At 36.8% G+C, this 23,221-nt stretch overlaps 1 protein-coding gene across 1 annotated transcript; it reads left to right on the plus strand.

The window, feature by feature from the left end:
- Positions 1-16,731: 16,731 nt before the first annotated feature.
- Positions 16,732-17,028, plus strand: LOC122742487 (ATP synthase subunit e, mitochondrial-like). The gene has a single exon (XM_043986769.1). The coding sequence runs from the start codon at positions 16,749-16,751 to the stop codon at positions 16,962-16,964; it is 216 nt and encodes a 71-aa protein (XP_043842704.1). The 5' UTR covers positions 16,732-16,748; the 3' UTR covers positions 16,965-17,028.
- Positions 17,029-23,221: the final 6,193 nt, after the last annotated feature.

Genomic DNA, 23,221 nt, shown 5'->3' on the forward strand with positions numbered 1-23,221 from the left:
GGGGGGAGGGTTGTTGTTTTTTGTTTATTTTTTGCAGGGCAATAAGGGTTAAGTGACTTGCCCAGGGTCACACAGCTAGTGTTGAGTGCCTGAGGCTGGATTTAAACCCAGGTCCTCCTGAATCCAGGGCCAGTGCTTTATCCACTGCACCACCCAGTTGCCCCCAAGGACATATATTTGAATGTAATGAAATAGTATTGTCCCATAAAAAGTGACAAATACTAAGATTTCACAGAATCTTAGAAAGATACATAGAGAGATGCAAAGTCAAAAAAGCAAAAACAAGGATCACTATATATATATGACTATGGTAATATGAATGGAATGATAGTAAAAAGCAATTAAACTTGGATCGATTGCAATAAACAAAGATAAACTTAGATCAATCATAATGAACAGCCTTAATTCCAAAAAACAGGATGAAATGCAAATTCTTCTTTTTGGTAAAGGGAGAGAGGGTTTATATAAACTGTCATAAATGGTCATTTTGCTAGTTTTGCATAATTATTTTTCTTTGTAACATGACATTCCTATCAGAAAATGGCTGATTATATTAGGAAATTTGTAGATTAAAAATCAAAAGCATTGATTTTTTTTTAAAGCATACTCATGAGAAAACCCAGGAAGCACAATGGAAAATACTGGGAGTGTGGGTCAATATAGGGAGAAACAAACAAATACTGTTGTGAGAGTAGGATACAGGCCACCTAGAGAGAAGGAAGAAATTGATGATGAGTTCAGAAAATGGATCTCAAACCTAGCACAGAGATAAAATATAGAAGTTATGGGAGGATTAAACTACCATAACATCTCTAGATCGAAATCTCTCTCTCTCTCTCTCTCTCTCTCTCTCTCTCTCTCTCTCTCGAATTGACCGTTTTATGACTTGCTTTAATGGTAATTTGGTTCTCTTAAAGAGGAAACAACAACAAAATGGGATCACTATCCTTAAAGACTTTGAGGTGGGGAGAATATCCGTAACTGTCCATTCCAGCTTTTAATCACCTCACCTCTTTATGACAATTCAACTGTGACTAAAAAACAGGCAATGAGAAGTCAGCATGGGGTACTGAGGGGAGGGGGCATACTCTATATAAGGAAAGCATAATGCAAAAATCTCCTGTGTCTTTAAGGATGAAAATTTCTTTTCCCCCACTTAATGCAGTTGCTTCCAAAATTGGAATCTGCTTGTTCCAAAATGAAACAAAGCAAAAAATTGTCTAACATGCAATACTACAACTTTGTGTCTAAACTGAAAGATAATAAAGAATTTCCCTTTTATATAGGACTGGAATATTTCATATTTCTACAGTGAGAGAAACATCATTTGGTAAGACATATGCCTTATAAAGCCCCTCCAGACTATGGTCATAAGTATATTATCTTAAAGAAAATCTTTTTTCCTATGAAAGAAGTATGAAATAGACTGATTTGAAGAGTGTGAATATATACAACTATACAAATATGTCAATATGCCACCTATAGGAATCCTTATGTATGGTTTAGTGACCCCGCCCCCTTCTATTTTAGTTTACCACCACTGATCCAGAGTGGTCCTTTCATGGGAAAGTAGAGAATATCAATACACCAAAAGGATGCCAATAACTTTCAAAATGCCAACCACTCTTTCAGGTGGTATGCTAAGCTTGTGGAGGCTTCTCACTTCCCTTATCAGGTGACAAAAAGCACATTCATAATGAAGTGTCAATACTATCTTCAGTATCTTATGGATTTTCCACTAGGACATCTATTTTGTATATATTTTCTTTTGATCATTCTTTCTTGATCTCTAGGTTTCTATCAATTTGTGTGCTTGTGTGTGTATTTGTTTAGTGACTGGCAATGAGCTATGGTTCTTGTTTCAATCAATAAGTATTTATTAAGCATCTACCATGTCAGGCATTGGGCTAAACACTGAGGATTCAAATACAAAAGCAAGATAATCCCTGTCCTCAAAGAACTAATATCCTTCCTTCTTATTTCCTAACAGTATTTATGTTTGGCTAGGTAGAACAATGATCTAGCAGGCCTACAGTCAGGAAGACTCTTTTTTTTTTTTTTTTTTTTTTTTTTTTTTTAGTGAGGCAATTGGGGTTAAGTGACTTGCCCAGGGTCACAGAGCTAGTAAGTGTTAAGCGTCTGAGACCAGATTTGAACTCAGGTACTCCTGAATCCAGGGCCGGTGCTCTATCCACTGTGCCATCTAGCTGCCTCAGGAAGACTCATTTTCATGAGTTTAAATCTGCCCTCAGATACTTATTAGCTGTGTGATTCTGGACAATTCCTCATTTGTAAAATGAGCTGGAGAAGGAAATGGCAAATCATTCCAGTATCTTTGCCAAGAAAACCCCCAAATGAGGTCACAAAGACTCATACATAATCAAAAATAACAATTCTGTGTTTAAGTGGAAGAAACCTACTAAAGAGGGCAAAACTATTTCACCTTATTTAGTAGAAGAGGGGGAATTATCAGGATACCTCTAATCAATTGATATTTTCCCCAGTCTAGGTAATAAAATTACAGAAGGTAAGGGAGAGGTTATAGAGGCAGTTATTATGGTCATAAGTGAAGTGCAAAGAAGTAACTATACTTTTTTACCCTTTTATGCTTTCTGAAGTCCTTCAGTCAAAAATGATGGAATCAGAGAGTGGCTCCTATATGACTAAAGAATCAGATTTGCCCTTTGTTGACCTTTTTTATGTAAAACATTACCATATTAGTCATTCTGTACAAGAAAGCTTGAATAAAAGAATAAAATGAAAGAGTGAAAAATGGCACGCTTCAGTCTGTGTTCAATCAATATAAGTTCTTTCTTTGGAGGCTTGATCATCAGTCCTTTGAGATTGTCTTGGATCATCATACTGCTGAGAGTAATTAAATCATTCACAGTTTTTCATCAAACAATATTGCCATCACTGTGTACAACCTTTCTCCTGGTTCTGTTCACTTCACCTCTTTATGCATCAGTGTATACAAGTCTTTTTAGGCCTTTCTGAAAGTGTCCTGCTTGTCATTTCTTATAGCATAATCTTTGCAGACCTTTAAAAAAAACCAAGGCATTCTCTCTAGGGAATAGTCAAGAAGAGAGCTAGGTAAGAAAGAAGAACCCACCTCTTGAAAAGATAATACTCCTTGCCTATTGAAAGGGGGAAGGGATTTGTTTTTTCCTTTCCCTGAATGGCCAAGGCATCTTACAGTGGAGCTAAAGAAGGAGATACTGTGTCTAGCAGGCAGCAAGCCCCCATAAAGCCCAGTAAAGTAACATATCCAATAGAGACAACCAAAGGGAGCTGTATCCTTTGGTTAACTATTAAAGATAAGCACATTAGCGGGGGCTCATGAAATATGTATACTTTTAAGAATGTGGACACAAAGAATACCTTGAACCTGAGGTAGTTGTGTCTGCATGAGAGTTGGAGGGTAGCCCAAAGACAGCCATACACTCATCATTGAACAATCTCATGTTGGAATGATGCATGATAAGCAATGCCATATTCTGGGGTTACCTGGGGCTGCTATTTGGCTATTCTTTTCCTTTTTCTGTTTTGAAATGAATCACTATTATATATAGTGATCCCAGACTGGCTCCAAGATGAAATTTTAAATGAATAACAAATAGCAGTAAAAAGTAGCACCTCTAATTAAGCTGGAGAAAGTAATAGTATGAGTCAAAATCTTTGACCTACCTTTTAAAAAATGTACAAATAAAAAAGAGAAGACTGAGACAAACATGAGTCACATGTAGAATTTTGGCTATTAACTTGAATAAAAGGAGATGTGTATCTGTTAAGTGAGGAATAGGCAAGGAGTCTGATGGGATGCTTATGCAAGGAAAAGTAATGAAAAGGGTCATTGGTGTAACAAAAAAAAAAGATTGCAATGAAATGTTCTATATGCACAGGAAGTGCTTAGGGAGAAAAAGGGTTGCTAAATGTTTTATTCGGATTTATCTTTATGAAAATTACATTTGCAAAGGATTGTAGCTTGGGAAAATGGAGCATGGCAGAGAAGGCAGGAACAACAGAATGACTGAGGTGCTGCAAGTTCTTCCTGTGCCACCAGATGACAAAAATCTCCTAGTTCCCTCTTCTCCCCTCTCCCACCTTCAGACTGGTTTAATTGTATATTCATTGGATTCTGAGCTATCCAAACACTGGGACCGCAATGGGAATGAAGGACGCCTGGAAGGACTGATCTTGAATTTAAATACATTTTTTTTCTGCATAAAGAAAAGGTTTCTATTCCCTAAAAAGCTAGATTAGCCATTAAGCTGGAAAGGTGCCTGGCCTGATTGCTACCTGCTAGGTTTGCCAGGACAAGGGCTTTGCCAGGTAAAGCTGAAAGGAAGAAAGATGGCATAATCAGGTGGTAACACCTTGTGCATTACATGACATGCTAGAGATGGTCAGTGGGTCATCTGAACTGGAGATGCCCGGATTTGGAGCCCAAAGACCTGGGTTCATATCTTGCTTTTGGCTCATGCCATTTATTACCTTGGGCAAGCCTCTTAACCACTCTGAGACTCAGTTTTCTGATCTGCAAAATGATCAAGTTGGACTAAATTACCTAGGTGATAGATTTTTTTAATCCTCTTTGTTTTCTGGGTCTAGCCTCTGTTGGGACAAGGTTGTCTGTTCAAAAAAACCTCCCTCGTCCTGTCTAGCACCCTCGCCCCTGACCCTGCCTATATTCCAAACCCCAGTTTTTGTTGAGAAATATCCATGCCCCAGAAAGTTTCACAAATTGTAGCTTCCCTGCTTTTGACATCAGAGGTGAAATACTAATGAGAAATGCCTGCTAGAGGTTCTCCCCTTTGCTATACAACCCCTGGCCCTCATCTGCATCAGAGAGCATCCCTGCCTGTGAGATAGAATACAGGAGCACTTGTCTAAGAGGAGTAATAAGAGCCTGATATATAATAGGCACCAGGTCTAGGAGATGTCTGTCATTTGATAATTTACCCCCATCTTTTCCTTGTGCCATGTCCTAAGGACTCTTCACCTGAGGTCCAATTCTGTCTTCAGTGGCCAACTTAGAAACTTACCCTAGAATAACTGGAAATCAGGTACTTGCTTGCTTCTCTGGTGTCTATGGGGGAGTGTAGCTTGGCCTTTTTCTCTTGCTCTCCTCCCTATGAAAGTCTCCAGTTAAACACTTTCTTGGCATGAGTTTAAAAATGGCCCAAATAAAGGCCTATTGCTTTCAACATCTGCATCTTGGTTTTTGGAATGGGTTTGGAAGCAGGTGGTGTTGTATTTCATCAGTGAAAATCTCTATTCTAGTCCCTTGGTACCACCTCCCTCCTCGACACCCTCCCCCCTCCCCAACCCAGCAGCTACAATGTACTGGGGCAAGCTCTGAGGCACTTTATTTCTCTAAACCAGTATTGTTAAACTTAGATACAGGGGCCATTGAACTATATAAGGATTCCTATGGTTGGATAATGACTTAGAAAATCATATAGTAACATGATCTATATTTTATTGGGGTTTTTTGATAAATATTTCCTAATTACATTATAATCCAGTTCAGCTGTGCTCAGGAGTGTTGTGTTCCAAACCTATCATCTCCCAGAATGCTCTTCCTTCTTCCATCTCCTAACTTCTCTGGTTTCCTTCAATCTTCAGCTCAACCCAAATCCCACCTTCTACAAGAGGCTTTTCTGGGTCCTTCTCTTCCCTTTCTGCTTCCCATCCCTCTGAGATTACCTTCCATTCACATTGTGCATATCTTACATGTACCATTTTTTGCATATCTTCCCCATGAGAATGTAAGCTCTTTGGGGGACCATGTTTTTACCGATTTTTTTTTTAGCCATGGTGCTTAGAACAGTGCCTGGCACATAGTAGACACTTAATAAATGCTTCTTGACTGCCTGGATAGCTGATCCTAAGTGAGCTATTATAATAAGGAAATGGTGTCAAAGCAGAGAAAATCTCTTCCTTCACCATACTTAATTCATTGGCCAAAACCACAAAATTGTTCAACCCCTAAACTGAGTTGTAATCTGTATGGTTGACTTGGAAATCAGTCTAAGAAACAGCTCTCACTTCTTCTCCTTGGCCTCAGGTATAGGCTCCATCTTAACTCCAGTGGCCAGGAACATTCTGCAGTCTGGAACCCAAGAGAGGTCTTGTGTCAGTACTTTGAATGGATTGAGAAAAGTGAGAGGCAGCTGTGTAGTAATGCATTCAATTGGGATTCAGGAAGCCTGGTGTCTGGTCTCATCTTTGTTACTAGATTGGTAGAACAATCTCAAGAAAAAAAATATCACTTGACCCCTCTGGCCTTGGTTCTTTTACTCATAAAATAAGAGAACTAGACTATGAAAGCTAGGTGGTGCAGTGGCTAGAGCAGGGAACTTGGAGTCAGACATGACTTTTGCATCAAATACTTACTATCTGTGAGTTCCTGCATCAGATATGTACTAGCTGTGTGACCCTTAGCAAGTCACTTAACCTCCGTCTACCTCAGTTTCATCTGCAAAATGGGGATAATTGAAGGGATGCTGTGAGAATAAAATGAGATAATATTTGTAAAGCATTTTGTAAACCTTGAAGGACAATATACTAGCTATTATTATTATTTTGAAAATTTGCCTTTTACATAATACAAACTAAAATATTTGTTGAATTAAATTGGTTTGATCTGGAAACAGTGACATGAATCACCTCTCCAATGAATCTGTCATTCAGCTTTTAATGAAAGACCTCCAGTAAAAAGGGACCTGCTACAGCTTAAAGCAGTCCATGCCACTCTGGGTTAACTGTAATTATCAGAAAGTTTTTTCCTTGCATCAAATGTAAATACTCCTCTCTGTACCTAATTTAAATACATTGCCCCTAACTCTGTCCTCTGGAGCCTGACAAAACAAATTTAAGTCCTCTTTCACATGATCACATAAGAGTCCTTGAGACAATAGATAACAAGTACCCTGGCCTCTTTAAGACTTCTATTCTCCAGATGATACACCTACAGGTTCTTCAGTCAGTACTCAAATGGCATGGAGTTGACACCCTTCATCACCCTGATTGCCTTCCTCTGGATGTTCTTCAGCTTATCAATGTTCAGCCTAAACTATGACACACAAGTTTAACATAATTCTACTGTATATATGGCCTGACCAGAGTTGCACACTTTAGAACTAAATCACAAGCCCTTCATGTGATTCAAAGGCAAAAATCCCCTGTTCTTGCGAAAGATTCAATAGCAATAGTTTTCCTTGAGACAGGGGAATGGACTGGATAACTTCTTTTTTAAATTGTTATTCATTATATTTTTAATTTATGGAATAAAACAAGCATTTTCATAATAGTATAATAAAAAATGATTGCACATGAAGTGCAAATTTATTATGTACAACTTGCTATTCCATTTAAATATATAATAAAGTTATAATTCTTTTTCTTTTTTCTTCCCTCCTCCCTCTACTATTAGACACAAAGACATAAGTGTGTGTGTGTTTGTGTGAAATCATTCTATACATACTTCTATTTATCAGTTCTTTCTCTGGATGAAAACACTGTCTTTCTTCATACGTCCTTTGTAGCTAATTTGTGTATTTATAATAGTTGAAATGACTTATTTGTTCAAAGTCTTATTTGTTCAAAGTTCTTAAAATAATAGTGCCATTACAATATACAATGTTCTCTTGGTTCTTCTTATTTCACTCTTCACTATTTTCTGCAAATATTTCCATGTTTTTTTCTTTTTCTTTTCTTTTCTTTCTTTCTTTTTTTTGCAGGGCAATGAGGGTTAAGTAACCTGCCCAGGGTCACACAGCTAGTGGCAAGTGTCTGAGGCTGGATTTGAACTCAAGTCCTCCTGAATCCAGGGCCGATGCTTTATCCACTGTGCCACCTAGCTACCCCCTCCATGTTTTTCTAAGATGATTGAGCTCATCATTTCTTATAGACAGTAGTGTTTTATCACAATCATATACCATAACTTGTTTAGCCATTCCCCAATTGACATTATTAGATAACTTCTAATTGCCTTTGGAACTTCACTTTTCTTTCAGTAAAGAAATACTCTTGCAGAATGAATCTGCAAAGCTATATATGCACTTTTCATAAGAACCACCATCTCTAAGTAATCATTCACTTTTAAAAAATATCCTCTTAAATAGAACAGATTCTGAAACATTAGGAGATTTGGTAGGGGTGGAGGTGGGGATGAGGCTGTGAGGCAATAGCATAAGTTGATAATCTCTGACTGCCACAGACAAAGGTAAGGATTTATGAAAAATCCAATCATAATAGAAGGTGAGCTCACTGCCTTTGAAATTGAAGGCAGGCACTTTTCATTCTCCAGAAGGCATGAGACTCTTTTACAGGTATTAAATTAGAGGGCTCCCCTGTTGTTTCCAAATGCAATAAAAAAAAAAAACCTGAGTGAGAATTACAAAGAAACATATTTGAAATTGAGTATAAAAGACTCCTTAAGATCAAGGAAGGCACCAGGGGAAGATTGCAGATGGCCACCTTCACAAAAGCTTACTTATGCTCTGTTGTCTATGGGCATTATTGCTTTTAATTCTGACCTGTCTTATGTTCTGGATACTATTTAATCAAAGCCTATTCCATTTTGTGCAAATACCCCTATGTCTTAAGGGAATATTTACTGGCCAACCCAAATGAGATACTGCTTTGAGATAAAATTCCTCATAAAGAAAGATTTATAAACATCAGAGTTTTATCTAGTAAGTTTCTGAGCCATGAATTAACCCCAAATTTCCCCAAAATTTTTGTTCAATTTTTAACGGGTAGTAGATAATAGCTGGAAGTGGTAGTTTCTCATCATCTCAAAGAATAGAAGATGTGGCAAGTAATTCTCCAAACAAATAGTAGGAGCTGCAAATTTGGAAAATGTATAAAGATAACTGGTAGGGTTTGGGAACTATGGTCAGTAATGAAAATTTTTTACTTTTGTAAATCCTAGTTCCCTTATTGTTCAGTCTTTTAAAGTTATACTATGTTTCCATATATGTTTGCTGTCATCTTTCAAAAGTGGTAAGCTCTAAGCTTAAAATTAGCTACCATACCATACCATTGCTTCATATTAGTATGCAGTCCACTAACTCTACCTCTGATTTTTAAAAATATAATCCATTTGCTAGCCACATATCTGCCACCCCATACTTGCAAAATTATTTTTTAACCTAATTGTTCCTTTGCATTTATCCTCATGTTCAAAGGAACCATTGACAAGAAGTCAATATCAATACTAATATATGTACATATGCATATATGTTTATATACCAAACTTCATAGCATCTAAATTAATAAAGGAAAAATAATTAAATACATGGATGGTAACACAACAATTGTAGGAGACTTTAATGTTTCTCCCTAAGAACTGAACAAATCTAATAAAAAGGTTTTTAAAAAGAAGGGAAAATATAAAAGAGAAAAACAGAAAATTCAGAGCTGAAAAAAAATATGGTGACTTCTCAATTAGAACACTAAAGAATGTACCTATTCTCAGGATCACAACATACCTTTGTAAATATATACCATGTGCAAAAGCATGGAAAAATTATATGTATTAAAAAATCATAGAAACAATTAATAACTATGTGAAAGGGAATGATGATGAAACAACATACCAAATTTTAGGGTTGGTGAGTTCACTGCCTTTAAAATTGAAAGAAGGCACTTTTTCATTCTCCATGAAACTCTTTCAGAGGCATTACAGGTATGCAGTCTATAGAGGAAAAAATCTTATTATGAGAATATAGCTTAATAAAAATTTAAATGAACTGGAAAAGTGTGACTGAATATGAGAATAACAACAGATAATCCCCAAAGAAGCAATCAAAAGCCAGAGAAGGAAGAATCAAAATGGAAAAATAGTAGGAAGCAATGCATTTGAGCTCTCATTCACAAAACTACTCCAAAGAGGCCCAGAAAATGGATCAGACCAAATCCTGCTATCACATAATCATGGTTCACAAGTAGACCTCTATTCAAACAAAATGGAGCAAGATTTGAGGAGCAGTTGATACTTCAAACTTGCTGTCATATGAACTGGTTAAAGAAAAGAATACACACACAAACACAAATACACACAGTTATATATATGAACACATTTCATTCAGTGGGGAAATAATAGGGAAAGGGAAAAGGGGGAAAGAATGAGAAGGGAAATAGATTATAGAATGAATTAGACCTAAGCAAAACAAACTCTAAGTAAAGATGTACAAAAATATTTATATCTCTTTGGAGGGGTAAAGAATAGTAATCTAAGGGGGTGCCACCCAGTTCAACTTCATCATTTTTTTCTTTTCTATGAAAGAATATTATATTGTTATCTGATAACCTAGACTGTGACTCTTTTACCTTTAATTCTAAGGGAATGACTAACCTACATTTTGAGACTTGATAGAATGTATTTAGTTGTAGAAGATAGAGGGTGTCTCATGGGGATGTTATCTGAATCAGACCTTGAGACGAGAGAGATTTAGATAGACAAAGCTGTGAAGGAAAATTATTCCAGATAAACAGAAGCATGTGAGCAAAATTACAAAAGTGTGAAAGTGTTGGACATACTCAGGAAATAGAACTTATCTTCTTATGAGTAGGAAGCTCCACTTAAGAAAAGCAAAATAACCCAAATAATAACATTTATTTGAAGGAAAAATAGGTCTGGAATCACAAAGGGAAAAATGAAAGAAGTAGAAATTATAGTTTCTAGTCATTGACATTATTTGGTACTGGTGTACAAAATATGAGATCAGTGGTACAGACTAGATAATGAAGAATGTCTGAATTCAATAACCCAGTATTTGATAATTATAAGAATGTAAATTACTTTGGGGGAAAGACTCCTTATTTAACAAGAACTTCTAGGAAAATTGGTAAGTGGCTTAGCAGAAATTAGGTTTATACTATCATCTTATACCATAAACAGAAATTATCTCAGAATGAATATCATAACTGAATAATAAAAGCCAGACCACAGGGGAAAATTAAGAGAACCAGATTAGCTATGGCTACAGTGATAGTCCTTAATCTCATAATGGATAGAGGTTGTCTTTAAAGATAAACTAGGTAATATGAATCACATATAATTGAAAAGATTTTATACTAACAAAATCAATGCAACCAGGATAAGAAATGAAACTGGTGACCGGGGGAAAAATGTTTGTAGCAAATATCTCTGATATCAATCATATCTAAGACATAGAGGAAATTAACAGAACCAGAAGCCATTAAACAATAAGTGGTCAAAATATATGAATAAACAGTTCTAAATATATTAGCAGGCTATTGACAACCATATAAAAATTTATTATAAATTACTAAGAGAAATACAAATCAAAACAAACTCTGAAAGTTTACTTTACACACAATAAATTGACTAAGATGATAAAAGATGAGTATAGTCAATATTTGAGGGGTTGTGAAAAGATAGGACAATAATTCAATATTGATGGAACTATGGATTGAGTCAAAGTAATTTAGAATTATGCTAAGGAAGTTACTAAAACGTTCATACTTTTTACCTAGAGATCCCATAGCTAGGAATATACCCAAAAAGAGTATGAAGACAAGAAGAAAGGTCTCATAACATAAAGATATTTGCAGTAGCACTATTTGTGATTATAAAGATTTGAAAACACAATAGATGGCCATCAGCTGAAGATGGCTAAACACATTGTAGTAAATGGATAAAATGGACCATTACTACACCATAATAAATAATGACTATGAAGAATCCTGAAGAGATTTACATGCAAAGCAAAATAATCATATCCAGAAAAACATTTTACACAATGATAACAATGGAAATGGAAAGAAAATAATTATAACAATAATATGTAATAACTTAACCTATTGCCAAAAGGGATTAAAAGTATTTTTCCATCCTTTCTTTGCAGAGATAAGTCAACTAGCATTTATTAAGCACCTACTTTGTGCTAGACACTGTGCTAACTACTGGGAATACAAAGGATCGCAAAAAATAGTCCCTGTCCTCAAGGAACTCATCATCTAATAAGGAAAACAACTTGCAATCAACTAAGTACAAATAAGATATATCCGGGACAAATTAAAGGGCAATCTCAGAATGCAAAGTACAACTCTGAGGTATCACCTTACACCTATTAGAGAGGCAAATATAACAAAAAAAGGAAAATATTGGATGTTGGAGGAGGTGTGGGAAAGCTGGGACGCTAATCCACTGTTGGTAGAGTTGTGAACAGATACAACCATCCTGGAGAGCAATTTCCACTGCTAGGTTTATATCCCAAAGTCATTCCCCAAAAGAGAAAAAGACTTATTTGTACAAAAATATTTTTGTGGTAGCTAAGAATTTGAAATCAAAGGAATGCCCCTCAATTGAGGAATGGCTATACAAGCTGTGGTATATGATGGTGATGGAATACTATTTTTCTATAAAAATGACAATCAAGGTGATTTCAGAAAGGCCTGAAAAGACTTGTATGAACTGATGTATAGTTAAGTGAGCAGAACCAAGAGAATGTTGTGCACATATAGAAATATTATTTGTTTAAGAACTGTGAATGATTTAACTATTTTCAGCAATACAATGATCCAAGACAATCCCAAAAGACTAATGATGAAGCATACTATCTACCTCTAAAGAAAAAATTGATATTGATGGAATAGACTGAAGCATGCTATTTTTGTGTTGTTTTTTTGTTTTGGTTTTTGGTTTTTTTGCAGGGCAGTGGGGGTTAAGTGACTTGCCCAGGGTCACACAGCTAATAAGTGTCAAGTGTCCAAGGCTGGATTTGAACTCAGGTCCTCCTGAATCCAGGGTTGGTGCTTTATGCACTACTCCACCTAGCTGCCCTGAAGCATGCTATTTTTCACTTTCATTTTTTCTTTTGTTCAAGTTCTCTTCTATAAAATGACTAATATGGTAATATTTTACATAATTGCACATGTATAACCTATATTTGATTGCTTACTACCTCAGGGTGGGGAGAGAGGGAAGGAAGGATAGAATTTGGAACTCAAAACTTTAAATAAAAATGTTTATTATAATAAAAAAATCAATAGTAGGTGTCACCACCTATTAGCCATATGACTTTCCATAAGGCATCTTTACTCTTGGCCTCAGTTTCTTCTGTAAAACCAAGGAGAGGGAGTGTTGAACTAGACTATCTCTAAGGTCCCTTTCAGCTCTGAAATTCTATAATTCTAAGTCTTTTGCCTTTGTTCCTCTAATTATTGACTGACTGTGTCCCTCCCTATGCCTCACACAATTCAAGGCTGATTCTGCCATAGGTCTTTGGATTTACATTTGGAAGGGATTCAGCCTCTAGTTATTTGTTGTTGGACTATGAAAAAATCATTTAACCTCTCTGAGCCTCAGTTTTCTCATTCATAAAATAGGGGTGGCAATTAACAAGCTTTTATTAAGTGCCTACTATGAGCTAGGCAATATGCTAAAGTCTAGCTAAACAAAATTATGAAATGAAGCAATATCTATTAGAAGCTTTTATCAGGAAATATAACATACCCGCATAATCAACCTTACAGGGTTGTTGTGAGGCTCAAATGGAAAAATGTATGAAAAACACTTTGCAAACTTTTTTTTTTACTTTGCAAACTTTAAAGTGACACATAAATGTCAGTTATTATTATTGTGGTTGTTCATTTTTGGAGTAAAGTCAGGTTTCCTATTTCACTGATACTGCCTTCAAACTGGTCGAGTAAAACAGTACATTGTTAGAGGACTCTGGGAGAAATTAAGTTTATGACTATCTTATGACCCCTTCCAGTACCTCCCAGTGTCTAGTACAATGATTTGAAATAATTTGTTCTCATTAAATGTTTTTAGATGGTGATCATTAAGAACAAATCAAAATTCTGTTTAGATATCCTGATGTCTTTATTAAATAGAAGGAAAAGTCAGGAATGATTCAGAAGGTCATGGAAAGAGACAGAAATTCAGATTGGATGCTGCTATATTAAAGTGGTTATATATTTGCTTTAGACCAATGATATCCTCATCCAGATACATTTTGAATCATAAAATCTCACTCTCCTATTAACGCTGTTGGGTAAGTCATTTTAAAGTGGTCACTGTCAATTAGTTTTAACCTACCAATATTATCTACCATCCTTCCCTTTTTTAAATAGGAAAGTCTGTCAATTAACAAATATTTATTTAGGACTATGATTCTTTTTTTTTTTACAAAATACCCCCAAATCTCTTTACTCCATTATCTCTTTTAGTTATTTTCAATGATGTTCTCCACTACTCCTTTTCACCATTGTTTTTGTTGTTCAGTTGGGTCTGACTGTTCATGACCTCATGTACCACACTGTCCATGGCATTTTCTTGGCAAAGATACGGGAATGGTTTGTCATTTCCTTCTCCAGTGAATTAAGGAAAATAGAGGTCAAGTGACTTGCCCAGGATCATACAACTAGTATATACCTGAGGCCAACTTTGAACTCAGATCTTCCTGACTTCAGGTCCAGTGCTCTATCTGCTGAACCATCTAGCTGCCTCCTCCTTTTCACCATACTAACCTTATTTAAAGAAGAGTTTACATTTGCTACCCCAACTTCCTCCAAACCAAATTGCTTCATGGGTTGCAATCTACAATATCTTTGTTGCTCACATCCTCCTGAAGCAGCTCTTTCCAATTTGACTCATGCCAGATCCAGTTTGACTTACTGCTAGATCCAATGGCTTTTTTGTCCTCCCGCTCTTTAATGTCTTTGCAATATTTGACGTGGTTAAGTACCCCCTCCTTTTTGATGTTCCCTTCTGACTTAGAATCCATGACACCTCATTTTCATGGGTCTCCTCTTACTTTTCAGATGACTCCTTGGTCTCTCCTTTGGATTCCTCTTCCTAATCCATAGGCATGTGTCCCTCAAAGTTCTGTTGTTAGTTTTCTCCTCTCTGTTAGTGATTGATTCCTTGGTCATTAGAATTAATCACCTCTTTAAAAACAACCACTAATTCAAATTTTCCACCTCCAACTTCTTCCCAGAGCTCTAGGTCTTTATATCTCCCAACTACCTGCCATGTATCTCCATCTGAATGAACCATCAGCACTTTAGATTCAAAAATTTTGAAACTGAATTTCTCTTCCTTTTCCCTCCACTTGATTCTCAATTTAACTCTTTGTATTTTTCTGTAATCATCCATCCAGTCAGCCATGCTAGCAACCTCAGATTAAATATTGACCCATCCCTTTTTCTCATCTACTACATCCAATTATTTCAAGTCCCATTGATTTTACCTGATCAATCCGTCCCTTGCTTTCTACTCCCACTGCAACTATCCTAATTTAAGTTCTAATTTAACTCGTACCATGGTTGTTATAATAGTCTAAATGATCTTTCTGTCTCTTTTCCCTTCTCTCATCCATCCTTCCCATTGTTGCTTGAGTCATCATGTCAATGCAATTCTGATCACGGCACTTAAATCTTCAGTGGCTCACCATTACCTAAATAAAATAAAAAATCTTAATCATGGTAATCAAGACCATCCATGATACATTTTCAACCTAGTTTTCTAGCTTTACTCCATGCTACACATGTTTGACATTTTTGTCTTTCATTCTTGTCTTCTGCAGTCTCACTTTATAGCTTCATTTGTGTCGTCCTCAATGCTCAGTGTGAATTACTTTCACTACTTTGCCCATACCTGATGCCATCTCCTGAAGTTTCTTTCTCTCTTCAGGGCACACCTCATTCATAGGTTCTACCTCCTCGTGAAGCCCATCCTCATCCCCCAGAAGAAAGTAAACTCTCCTTCCTCAAATGGTTCATAATACTTTGTCCCACTCTCTCATTGTCACTAGTCTCATTCAACTTTATTTCAGTCATGTAAATACACTATACCCCACCCCTACCCTGAAGTTAGACCCTAAGCTTCTTAAGAGCTGAGTCCTAGTCATACCATTATTTGCATCAACAGGACTTTAATAATAAGAAGAACTTAATAAACATTTGTTGTTTGTTGTTTATTCATGGCTCTGTTCCCTAACAGCTCCAATTCCTAAGTGTTTAGATTATTTTTGCAGAAGCAAAAACACTAAAGTATGTCACCAAAGTAGGTCATGCTCAGATTACAATACAGCCCAGCAGGACATTAATTTGTTTGACAAGGAGCAAGAACCAATTTGGAATACACACAGCCACAACTTCAGCTAAGCCAAATTAATATACCTTTCACTGCCCTTCAAAGACCATTAGACTTAAATTGGAAATAATTCAGATGAGACAGGGAATCATAAAGAACAATTTCTGACTAAAGATTCACTAGCCCTCTATGGGAGATCATCCATCCATCCATCCATCCATCCATCCATCCATCCATCCATCCATCCATCCATCCATCTACTCACCCTTCTATCCACTCATTCCTTCAGCAAATATTATGGGTGTGTTATGTACAAGGCATCAATATCATACTGTAACAAGAATATCTAATTATAGCTTGTAGGTAAAATTAAGCTTTTCCATCCGTTCAATAAGCATTTATTCATTGTCAGTTGTGTACAGAGTAATTTTTCTCTTCTCTTACCCCAAACCCTTTTATTATCTGGTCCAGGACTACTAACATTCAGCTCTCTTTTCTGAATGAGAAACATATGTCTTAGTTCAGACATTCTCTCATATTAAGGAACCGAGCAAGTTTTAAACATGCATAAACATATATACACACCACCACCAGCACCAATAACAACCACCACCACCACCAAAAATCTCTATAAGAATTCAGTTGCGCGGGTCCAAGGTCAGCGGGAAAAATGGTGCCGCCCGTGAATGTCTCCCCGCTCATCAAGGTGGGACGGTATTCGGCCCTGCTCTTGGGTGTAGTCTACGGATCGAAGCGCTATGCTTACCTAAAGCCCCGGGCAGAAAAAGAACGGAAGCTAGCGGCCGAGCAGAAAAAGAAGGAAGAAGAGATGAGGAGGGTTCAGCAGCAATTGGAAGAAGCCCGAGGTGACACCATATTGAAATAAAAAATTTGCTGTTTTCTTCTGCAAGAGTCACGGTCTAATAAAGCTTTCTATAATGTAAAAAAAAAAAAAAAAAAAAAAAAAAAAAGAATTCAGTTGCCTGGACTGGAACCAAGTAAAGTATCACATAAACTATATTAGATGGATCAGTGACTCCTTTAGACCTGGAAAGGGAGAGTAGTAATGTCAGATACCCTCTGGTTTTATTTTAAATCCTTCACAGTTTGTCTGTGAAGCACTCCAGGAAGAATCACCTGGTCTTCTATTAAAAAATAATGTTGGGAGTGGCTAGGTGGTACAGTGGATAGAGCACTGGCCCTGGATTCAGAGGGACCTGAGTTCAAATCCGGCCTCAGACACTTGACACTTACTAGCTTTGTGACCTTGGGCAAGTCACTTAACCCCCACTGCTCCGCAAAAAACAACAACAACAACAACAAAAATAATGTTACAGGGGTCCTTACTCTCAAAAGACGTCTAAGCAATGACAGGAAAAACATCAATGGAAGTCTCTGTCAGAGATGAGAAATTCCAAAGAGTTGGGCATATAGACCTTTCCTGCCATCTAGAAATTTATGCATTCAATACAAAGGGACAATAGATCAAATAATCTAAGAGGTGGAAGGGACCATAAAGGTCATCTAGCCCAACATCTATGGGAAAACTGAAAATGGATAGAAAGAAAGAAGTGAAGGTATAAATAAAGCCCTTTAATACTTTACTGAATCTGTGAGATCATCGTCATGGATGTTACTGCCAAATCACAATTTATCAAATATCCAGGTATGGGCAGAACAGAACAGAAGGGATCAACAGAGGAAAAGCTTGGGTTGTAAAAACACTTTGACTCCCTGAGAACATTACCCACAAAATCATTCTCCTCTGCATGCATGGGAGGATCAATGAACTTATTGGACATTCTCTATCCTCTACTTTCCCTACTTAATGCCATGAAGCTGTAAGAAACAGGAAGTTCTGTGCATGTCCAAGAGGGGTAGTTTAAGTTAAATGTAATAAATTATTATAATAATAGCTAGCATTGGGAAGCACGTGGTTATTTTCAGCAAGGCAATGATCCAATATAACTCTGAAGGACTTACGAAAATTGCAATACACCTACAGAGAAAGAACTAATGGTATCTGAAAACAGACTGAAACACATTTTTTTGACAACTCTTTAATCTGAAGTTTTGTTTTTATCTTTTCTCTCTCACAACCTAGCTATTGTAGAGATGTTTTCCATGACTACTCATGTATAACTTACATTCGATTGCCTGAGTTCTTGGGGTGGGAGGTGGGAAGGGAGGGAGGAAGAGAAGTTGGAACACAGAGTTTTAAAAAAAGAATGTCAAAATTTGCTTTGACATGTAACTTGGAAAATAAAATTCTAAACAAATAATAATAATAATAATAATAACTACCATTCATATAGTGCCTACTGTATGCCAGCCAGTCAGGGATTAGGTGACTTACCCAGGGTCACATTGCTAGGAAGTGTCTGATCCCAGACACTAGCAGACATAGTTCCTTCATCTGTAAAATGAAGATAATACTAACAACACCTACCTTACAGGATTTTGTGGTGAAGATAAAATGGGATATTTCTAAAGTACTCTGGAAACCTTAAAGCACCATGTAAATGTTTGCTATTATTATAGAGTAAATTAATCAGCATTTATTAAGTACCTACTATGTGTCAGGCATTGTGTTAAATGTTGTAGATATAAAAAGAGGCAAAAGACAGTCTGCTCCCATGGGGCTTACAGTCAGTCTAGTGGGAGAAAAGACATACAAATGTACATGTACATATATATGTATATGTATGTGTATGTGTATGTGTGTATCTATGTGTGTGTATATGTGTATATGTATGCGTATGTATACTTTCACACCCCCCATATATATTTTAAAATACATATGGAGGGGTGTAGACACACATATAGCAAGCTATATACAGGATAAATGAGAAATAATAAAAGAGTGGTTACAGGGGAAGCTAGGTGGCACAGTGGATAAAGCATAGGCCCTGGATTCAGGAAAACCTGAGTTCAAATCTGGCCTCAGACACTTGACACTTACTAGCTGTGTGACCCTGGGCAAGTCACTTAACCCTCATTACCCCCCCAAAAAAAGTGGTTGGGGAACACTTCTGTAAAAGACAAGATTTTAGTTTCAACTTAAAGGAAGTCAGGAAAGTCATTAGGTAGAGTTAAAGTGAAAGAGCATTCTAAGTATGGGAGACAATCAAAGAAAATTCCTGAAACTGAGAGAGGGAAAATTTAGTTTGTGGAAGAGCCAGGAGTCCAGTGTTACTAGATGGAAGAATATGTGGCAGGGAGTAAGGTATAAGAAGACTGCAAAGGTAGGAGAGGGTTAGGTTATAAAAGGCTTTGAATGCCAAACAGCATTTTGTATTGGATCCTGGAGGTGATAGTGAGCCACTACAGTTTATTGAGTAGGCGAGTAACATGGTCAGATTCAAGAAAATCACTGGTGATTTAGCCCGATACAAAATGGAAGGGTCTTAAATAGAGGCAGAAGGGAAGCAGAAGGTACTTGTACAATTGGAACTTAAAAACAGATCTGAGTCTCTCCCTAAAGAGCAAAGAGATGGATTCTTAGAAGAAGAGGAAGAGGAAGAGGAGGAGGAACCTTCTTGTATTCCCAATGGCAGGACAATGATATAGCAGATTCACAGAAAATATGAGGCAAAAGCAAAATAATAAAAATAGAGACAAAATAAGAAAAAGAAAAAAGAAGAGTAGCAGCAGTCAGTGATTCCCTTTTCAAGGGTACTGAAATGGCTATTGCTTGAACTGATAATAACAATAAAGATGCCTATTGTCTTCTTGAGTCATATATCCAAAACATAACAGATAATTTCAAAAGACTTATTAATTTCGTTACAAATTAATTGGACTATTGATGAAATATACTATCCACCTCTAAAGAAAGAACTGATATTGATGGAACAGACTGAAGTATGCTGTTTTTCACATTCTTATATATTTTTATGATTTTAGTTTGCTTGTACAGAGTGACAAGTATGGTGCTGTTTTACATGATCATACAAGTATGGCCCATATCAGATGGTTTGCTGCCTTGGGGAGGGGGCAGGGGAAGGATTATTCTCTAATACTATTCAATTGTATTATGAAAATTTTTGTTTCATTTAAGTTCAGAATAAAATAAATACTTAAAAAAGAGACTTATTAAAATAGAAAACTCTCCAATCCTGGGTTTCACATGGGTAAAAGGTTATTTACAGAAAGATCTTAAAATATATTGCCAATGATTCTGAAGTTTTGGAAAAGAAACTGAAGACCAAAATGGCACAGGTTGTTTTTTCCTTACTTTTATCCTACTGAAGGTAAAGGATGCATAAGATGAAAATTAATTTGGAAAGTGAACATCTGGCTAAGAAGGTGGTGCCCAAAATAGGATTTGTACTTCTGAATCACAGATTACATATAGGGTTGACAGATTCCTGGCCAGAGATGAAGTACACCTAATAAAGCCCAGTACAAATGTATTTCCAAGTTGTCTTATAAATCTAATCAAAAAGGCTTTAAACTGTAAAGGATAGGGGGAGGAGAGAGATGACTGCCTATTTATAACCCCCAAGTTGCTTTTGCCCAAGTATTATCTGCTACACTTCCACCATCTGGTTCCTGGATCTTCTTGGGATGAGCATACCTTTTTTAATGTACTTCCTCCCTACCCCCTTTATAGACCATTAACCACAAAGAAAGAGGAATACCAGTTGAAATACCCAGAAGTTCACAGTTCACAGAAAATAACACCCCACCACCACCACCAAAAAAAGACTCAGTAGTAAAAACCCATGGCTTCAAGTATCTTTACAAAAATTTCCAAAGTTTAGGTAACAAATAAGAGAAATTAAAACTCCTGAGAGGGCAAGTTTGATCTCATAAATATCAATGAGTTGGTAGGATGAGATACATTAAGAGGCAATGGCTCTGGAGGGATATACTTTATTTTTAAAAAAACAGCATAGGTAAAAATTAGAAGGGAAAAATACATTATATACCAAAAAGGTATATTCATCCTGAGAAAATCCAGGGACTAGAAGGTGGAAGGATAACAGATAGTACTTAAATGAAAGTCAAAGGAGGGCTCAACAAAAGTGACTTTTTGTCTCTGGAGCAAATTACATACTACCTGGGAAGTAGAGGAAACTAGGTGGCACAGTAGATAAAATGCTGGACTCCAAGTCAGGAAGACTCATATTCCTGAGTTCAAATATGGCCTAAGATACTTACTATCTGCATGATGCTGGGCAAGTCACTTAGCCGTGTTTGCCTCAGTTTACTCATTTATAAAATGAGTTAAAGAAAGAAATGGCAAACCACTCCAGTATCTTTGCCAAGAAAACCACAAATGGGGTTATGAAGAGTCAGACATGACTGGAATGACTAAACAACAATAATACTTGGGAAGAAAGAAGGAGGAGATGAAGGATTTTAGAAAGTCACAAGTCTGGCAAAGAAACATGATAGAGAAGTAATAGAGGACTTCAATTACTCAGACATAAGTTGGAGTTCTCTGCCAAAATCAAAGCATCTAATGATCTTCTGATTTGTCTCAATGATAATCTCATCCTTCAAATAGTGCAAGAACCAAAAAGGGTAAATTTTATTCCAAATATTATTCTTATTAATAGTGGGGAGCTGGCTGCTAGAGTGGACATGATGGGAAGCTGGGGGCAGGTCAAGCAAATCTATCAACCAACTTAGACTTTAAAAAGACATGTACAGAAGATGGAAGCAAGGTCAGGTAACGGAAGGTTTTATAAAAACAGTACAGTTCTGTAAAAAGAAAGTCAGTAAAGCCAAAGCTCAGAATAAGGTGAAGTTAGCTAGGAAGCTACAGACAATAGAAAAGGATTTCTTAGCCAATTCAAAGGAAAAGAAAGGGTAGGATCTTTGCCTGGGGTGAACAGAATGATGATAACTGACAACAGGCAGGAAGCAAAACTGCTTAATTCTCCTTTTGTCTTCTCAACAAAAAAGAACTCACTCTATACTGGAAATGGCCAAACAAAAAAGACTAACAGATCTAATATCAAAGAAAATAAAGGAAATAGAAAGAGAAATATCTAGCCACCTTGATGGTTAGATAGCATTTTTTCTGAAAAGAGATCTGGGGGGGCTTAGTTGATTGTCAGCTAAATAAGTCAGCAGTGGAATGTGGAATCCAAAAAAGCTAATGTGATTCTGGGCCACAATAAGAGGACCCTAGCTTTCAGGAATAGGTCATTTATTGATTAACTGATTGATTGCTAGTCCCAATGCACTTTGCTCTGGTCAGACCTCATCTGGAGTATTGTGTTAAGTTCTGAGTGCCAGGGTTTAAGAAGGACATTGCTAAGCAAAAGAATATCCAGAGGAAGGTGGCCAGGATGGCAAAGGGCCTTTAGTCTATGTCCCATGAGGATTAGTTGGGTAAACAAGAGATTTTTGGCCTGGAGAAGAGAATACTCAGGGGGAAATGTGATATCTGTCTTCAAGTATATGAAAACCTATAATGGAAAGAGGAACAAGACTTGTTCCATTTGGCTCCAAAGGGCAGAACCCAGAGCTAAATGTGTAAGTTATCAGGAGACAAATTTAGGTTGGGAAAAACTTCCCAACAATTAGAGCATGTTCATAAGTGAAATGAGCTGCCTAGAGAGATAAATCTCCTCCTTGGAGGTTTTCAAACAGAAGTTGGACTACCAATCAGGTAGGCTACAGTGGGGATTCCTTTTCTGTAAGGGCTGAAGTAGATGCCCACTGAAGTCCTTTCTAACCCCCAAATCCTGTGATTCTGTGATTGGAAAGTTGTGGTATGTGCTGGCAACATTTAGATTTATCTTAGAAGAGATTCTTTCCTTTGGCTCAGGAAATATACACCTGATGTTCACCAATCTGATAAATTAATCTCTGTTGATTTGCTTAGTGCGTGCTACTGATTCATGCCCTATCCTTTCTATGGAAAATATTTCAATAATATGAGAGTTCAAGGATATAGGTACTCCTTCCAGTGGTGCGGATGGAAGCACATCAACATCTTCTCATCCTGTATGACTCATGTCTTCCCATAAATCCTCTAATTCCCTGAAAGACTTTTTTCTAGATCTTTTAACATTCTGCAAATGCTAGTATAACATTCAAGCTATTCCTTTGTTGTTCCTTTCTCTCAATACATGACCAACCCTCCTCCTTTTCTGGTCATGCATTTCCTGCATTATATCTTTT

This window comes from Dromiciops gliroides, chromosome 2, assembly GCF_019393635.1.
Source record: "Dromiciops gliroides isolate mDroGli1 chromosome 2, mDroGli1.pri, whole genome shotgun sequence".
Classification (NCBI taxonomy): domain Eukaryota; kingdom Metazoa; phylum Chordata; class Mammalia; order Microbiotheria; family Microbiotheriidae; genus Dromiciops; species Dromiciops gliroides.

Coding starts and splice junctions, on each gene's coding strand:
- LOC122742487 (XM_043986769.1), top strand. CDS start 16,749: ATGGTGCCGCCCGTGAATGTCTCCCCGCTCATCAAGGTGGGACGGTAT.